The 6424-nt window shown below is 59.5% G+C and overlaps 1 protein-coding gene across 1 annotated transcript; it reads right to left on the minus strand.

Moving 5' to 3' along the window:
- Positions 1–387: 387 nt before the first annotated feature.
- On the minus strand, positions 388–5932 carry LOC121355284 (ribosome biogenesis protein BOP1-like; the record flags this gene model as incomplete). The annotated part of the gene is made up of 4 exons (XM_041470561.1): positions 388–472; positions 550–838; positions 4540–4720; positions 5872–5932. Coding segments are annotated over 4 exons (616 nt in total), but the record flags the coding sequence as incomplete, so codon positions are not given.
- Positions 5933–6424: the final 492 nt, after the last annotated feature.

The raw sequence follows: 6424 nt of genomic DNA on the forward strand, positions 1-6424 counted from the left end.
AACCCAGGATAATTTGGGATAACAACCTGAGATAACATGGGATAACAGCCCAGGACAATGTGGGTAAAAACCCGGGATAACATGGGATAAGAATCCAGGATAATTTGGGATAACAGCCCTGGAAAAACTGGGATAACAACCCAGGATAACAGGAGAATAGCCTGGGATAATCTTGGACAACAGCCCAGGAAAAACTGGGATAACAACCCGGAATAATGAGGGAACACAGAGCTCCCACCCCCACAAAAACCTGGGACAAACTGGGATTTGTGGCTACCAGGGAGAGCCGGGACACCGGGAATGCTCCCGGGACAACCCCAGCAGATCCCAGCGGATCCCGGAGGATCCCGGCGGATCCCGGGACGCCGCGGGAATGCCGGCACTCACCGCAGCAGCCGGTAGGGCCGCGTGGACAGGTCCAGGTCAAACCAGGCCACCTTGCTGTCGTAGCTCCCGCAGATCACGTTGTCCCCTAGGGAAAAACCCCGGAGTCAGCGGGATCCCGGCGTTCCCCTGGGAGATCCCGGCATTCCCGGGCAGATCCCGCACCTCCGGGGTGCACGGCCATGCTGGAGATCCACTGGCAGTTGCTCTGGAGTTTCTTGGTGAGCTCCTGGCGGAGCAGGTTGTAGACGCGCACGGATCGCTGGGAAGCCACCAGGAAGTAGGGCCGGAGCGGGTGGAACTGCACGCACTGGATCATTCCCGGGCTCTTCCGGAAGGGATCCTGGCTCCAGCGCCGGCTGCTCTGGTGGATCAGCACCTGCCGGCTGCCGGGGTTCCGCACCACCGAGGCCCAGTAATCGCCCTTGCCGTGCCACGTCACCTGCGTCACCGGCTGGGGATGGAATGGGATTGGGATTGGGAATGGGATCCACGTGAGATCCCAAAATCCCGACCCTCTGGATCACCGCCGAGGCACAGGAATCGCCCTGGCCGTGCCACGTCACCTGCGTCACCGGCTGGGGGTGGAATGGGATTGGGAATGGGATTGGGAATGGGATCCGGGTGAGATCCCGAAATCCTGACCCTCTGGATCAACACCAGGGCACGGGAATCGCCCTGGCCGTGCCACGTCACCTGCGTCACCGGCTGGGGGTGGAATGGGATTGGGAATGGGATTGGGAATGGGATCCGGGTGAGATCCCGAAATCCTGACCCTCTGGATCAACACCAGGGCACGGGAATCGCCCTGGCCGTGCCACGTCACCTGCGTCACCGGCTGGGGGTGGAATGGGATTGGGAATGGGATTGGGAATGGGATCCGGGTGAGATCCCGAAATCCTGACCCTCTGGATCAACACCAGGGCACGGGAATCGCCCTGGCCGTGCCACGTCACCTGCGTCACCGGCTGGGGGTGGAATGGGATTGGGAATGGGATTGGGAATGGGATCCGGGTGAGATCCCGAAATCCTGACCCTCTGGATCAACACCAGGGCACGGGAATCGCCCTGGCCGTGCCACGTCACCTGCGTCACCGGCTGGGGGTGGAATGGGATTGGGAATGGGATTGGGAATGGGATCCGGGTGAGATCCCGAAATCCTGACCCTCTGGATCAACACCAGGGCACGGGAATCGCCCTGGCCGTGCCACGTCACCTGCGTCACCGGCTGGGGGTGGAATGGGATTGGGAATGGGATTGGGAATGGGATCCGGGTGAGATCCCGAAATCCTGACCCTCTGGATCAACACCAGGGCACGGGAATCGCCCTGGCCGTGCCACGTCACCTGCGTCACCGGCTGGGGGTGGAATGGGATTGGGAATGGGATTGGGAATGGGATCCGGGTGAGATCCCGAAATCCTGACCCTCTGGATCAACACCAGGGCACGGGAATCGCCCTGGCCGTGCCACGTCACCTGCGTCACCGGCTGGGGGTGGAATGGGATTGGGAATGGGATTGGGAATGGGATCCGGGTGAGATCCCGAAATCCTGACCCTCTGGATCAACACCAGGGCACGGGAATCGCCCTGGCCGTGCCACGTCACCTGCGTCACCGGCTGGGGGTGGAATGGGATTGGGAATGGGATTGGGAATGGGATCCGGGTGAGATCCCGAAATCCTGACCCTCTGGATCAACACCAGGGCACGGGAATCGCCCTGGCCGTGCCACGTCACCTGCGTCACCGGCTGGGGGTGGAATGGGATTGGGAATGGGATTGGGAATGGGATCCGGGTGAGATCCCGAAATCCTGACCCTCTGGATCAACACCAGGGCACAGGAATCGCCCTGGCCGTGCCACGTCACCTGCGTCACCGGCTGGGGATGGAATGGGATTGGGAATGGGATTGGGATTGGGATGGGGATCCGGGTGAGATCCCAAGATCCCGATCTTCTGGATCATCCTGGAAGTCCCCGAGATAGGAATGGGATTGGGAATGGGATCTGGGAGAGATCCCAGAATTCCGATCCTCTGGATCACCACCGAGGCCCAGTAATTGCCCTTGCCGTGCCACGTCACCTGCGTCACCGGCTGGGGATGGAATGGGATTGGGAATGGGAATGGGATTGGGAATGGGATGGGGATGAGAATAGGAATGTGAGATCCTGAGATCCTGATCTTCTGGATCATCCTGGAGCTCCTCGGTCTGGGAATGGGAACAGGAATGGGAATGGGAACAAACTGGGAATGAGAACAGGAATGGGATCTGGGTGAGATCCTGATCTTCTGGATCATCCTGGAGCTCCTTGGGATGGGAATGGGAATGCGAACAGGAACGGGATCCAGATGAGATCCCGACTTTCTGGATCGTCCTGGAGCTCCCACGGTGGGAACAGTGGGATCAGGGAAGGGGAGAGGGTGAGAGTTTGGTTGGTGGGTCCAGAGATGGGAATGGGAATGGGAACGGGAGTGGGATTGGGATTGGGGGAATTCCCAGGAACGGCTCAGGGAGCTGTTGGAGCTCATCCCAGAGAACAGCGGGATTGAAGGGATCCAGGGGGATCCAGGGCGGGATCTGCTCCCAGGGAACGAGGACAGGACCCGAGTGAGATCCTGAGTTTCTGGATCATCCCAGAGCTCCTCGGGGTGGAAATGGGAATGGGAATGAGATTGGGAATGAGAACAGGAACAGGATCCATGTGAGATCCTGAGATCCTGATCTTCTGGATCATCCTGGAGCTCCTCGGTCTGGGAATGGGAACAGGAATGGGAATGGGAACAAACTGGGAATGAGAACAGGAATGGGATCTGGGTGAGATCCTGATCTTCTGGATCATCCTGGAGCTCCTTGGGATGGGAATGGGAATGCGAACAGGAACGGGATCCAGATGAGATCCCGAGATCCCGACTTTCTGGATCGTCCTGGAGCTCCCACGGTGGGAACAGCGGGATCAGGGAAGGGGAGAGGGTGAGAGTTTGGTTGGTGGGTCCAGAGATGGGAATGGGAATGGGAACGGGAGTGGGATTGGGATTGGGGGAATTCCCAGGAACGGCTGAGGGAGCTGTTGGAGCTCATCCCGGAGAAAAGCGGGATTGAAGGGATCCAGGGGGATCCAGGGCGGGATCTGCTCCCAGGGAACGAGGACAGGACCCTGGGAACAGCCTTGGGTTGGGATTTTCGGGAATATTCCCCTGGAAAGGGCTGGAATTCCAGGATTTGAGGCCCTGGGAAGCTGGGCAGGGACTGAGGCTGAGGATTCCTGGGAGAAGCTGGGAAAAGGGGCCGACCCCAACTGGAATTCCTGTGGCTCCGGGAAATGTTCCCAGGGATCCCTGGAAAACGGGGCTGGGGAAAGGCTCCGGCACTTCCCGGGATTCCTGGGAATGGAAAGGGATCCCTTGGGATGTGGAGAGAGAGTCAGGATCCATTTGGGATCCATCCCTCGGGATGTGGAGCAGGGAACAAGGATCCTCTTGGAATTGTGTCCCTCGGGATGCGGATGTGGGAACGAGCCCAGGATCCTGGGCTGGGATCGATCCACAAACCCCAGATCCCGGGAATGCCGAGCCCAGCCAGATCCTGGGAATATCGACCTCAGATGGATCCTGGGAATGCTGAGCCCAGCCAGATCCTGGGAATATTGACCTCGGATCTCGGGAATGCTGAACCCACATGAATCACAGGAATGCCGATCCCACCCGGATCCCGAGAATGCCAATCCCAGCTGGATCCCAGCTGGATCCCACCCAGATCCCAGGAATGCTGATCCCAGCCGGATCCCAGGAATGCCGATCCCACCCAGATCCCGGGAATGCCGATTCCAGCTGGATCCCAGGAATGCTGAGCCCAGCTGGATCCCAGGAATGTTGATCCCACCCAGATCCTGGGAATGCCAATCCCACCCAGATCCTGGGAATGCCGATCCCACCCAGATCCCGGGAATGCCTGGATACTGGGAATGATGATCCCACCTGAATCCCAGGACTGATGATCCCACCCAAACCCTGGGAATACCGATCCCACCCAGATCCCAGGAATGCCGATCCCATCCAGATCCCGGGAATGCCGATCCCACCCGGATCCCGGGAATGCCGATCCCACCCAGATCCCGGGAATGCCGATCCCACCCGGATCCCGGGAATGCCGATCCCACCTTGCCGTGCTGCACCAGCAGCCGGATCCCCTTCCCGCGCTCCTCGGGGCTGGCCGGGATCCACCGCACCGGCTGCACCCGCTCCTCCTCCGGAGCTTCCCAGGAATCCAGGAGCTGATCCGTGGCTGCCACCAGCAGCCGGTCCCCGAGGCCCGGATTCACCAGGAGCACCTGCTCATCCCTGGGGAACGGGAAATCCGGGATCAGGGGAAATCTGGGATCAGGGGATCCTCTGGGATCAGGGAATTCCCCCCAGGAGCAGCTGCTCATCCCTGGGGAATGGGAAATCCAGGATCAGGGGAAATCTGGGATCAGGGGATCCTCTGGGATCAGCGGGAATCCAGGATCAAGGGATCCTCTGGGATCAGGGAATTCCCCCCAGGAGCAGCTGCACATCCCTGGGGAATGGGAAATCCGGGATCAGGGGAAATCTGGGATCAGGGAATCCTCTGGGATCAGGGAATTCCCCCCAGGAGCAGCTGCTCATCCCTGGGGAACGGGAAACCCGGGATCAGGGGGAATCCGGGATCAGGGGATCCTCTGGGATCAGGGGGAATCCGGGATCAGGGGATCCTCTGGGATCAGGGGATCCTCCCCAGGAGCAGCTGCTCATCCCTGGGGAACGGGAAATCTGGGATCAGGGGGAATCCGGGATCAGGGGGAATCCGGGATCAAGGGATCCTCCCCAGGAGCAGCTGCTCATCCCTGGGCAATGGGGGAATGGGAAATCCGGGATCAGGGGGAAATCTGGAATCAGGGAATCCTCTGGAATCACAGAAACCTCCCCAGAAGCAGCTACTCATCCCTTAGGAATGGGATCAGGGGAAATCCAGGATCAGGGAACTCTCCTGTGGGACAGGAATGGGATTGGGATGCTCCAAATCCAGGCACGGAATGAACTCTGGCAGAGGATCTGGGATCTCCAGAGGAAAAGGGACAGGAATGGGATTGGGATGCTCCAAATCCAGGCACGGAATGAACTCTGGCAGAGGATCTGGGATCTCCAGAGGAAAACTGGGAATGATCCCTGGGGAAGGATCCCTGGGAGGTCACACAGTAACGGGACTGGGATTCCAGGAAAAACTGGGAATGATCCCTGGGGAATGATCCCAGGGGACTCACATGGGCACCGGGCAGAAGGAGGGGTTGGGGTTCCAAGGAAATCTGGGAATGATCCCTGGAAAGATCCCTGGGGAATGATCCCTGGGAATGATCCCTGGAATGATCCCAGGGGACTCACGGCCACGGCCACCAGGGAGATGGTGGGGCTGGGATTCCAGGGAAATCTGGGAATGACCCCAGGGAAATCTGGGAATGATCCCGGGGACTCACACGGCCACGGCCACCAGGCAGACGGAGGGGTTGGGGTTCCAGGGAAATCTGGGAATGATCCCTGGGGAATGATCCCAGGGAAATCTGGGAATGATCCCGGGGACTCACACGGCCATGGCCACCAGGCAGACGGAGGGGTTGGGGTTCCAGGGAAATCTGGGAATGATCCCAGGGAATGATCCCTGGGGAATGATCCCAGGCGACTCATGGCCACCAGGCAGATGGAGGGGATGGGGTTCCAGGGAAATCTGGGAATGACCCCAGGGAAATCTGGGAATGATCCCGGGGACTCACACGGCCACGGCCACCAGGCAGATGGTGGGGCTGGGATCCCAGTGAAATCTGGGAATCATCCCAGGGAATGATCCCAGTGAAATCTGGGAATCATCCCAGGGAATGATCCCAGGGAAATCTGGGAATCATCCCAGGGAATGATCCCAGGGAAATCTGGGAATGATCCCGGGGACTCACACGGCCACGGCCACCAGGCAGACGGAGGGGTTGGGGTTCCAGGGAATGATCCCCAGGGAATGATCCCTGGGAATGATCCCGG

Source organism: Pyrgilauda ruficollis, unplaced genomic scaffold, assembly GCF_017590135.1.
Source record: "Pyrgilauda ruficollis isolate IOZ18807 unplaced genomic scaffold, ASM1759013v1 scaffold1051, whole genome shotgun sequence".
NCBI lineage: Eukaryota > Metazoa > Chordata > Aves > Passeriformes > Passeridae > Pyrgilauda > Pyrgilauda ruficollis.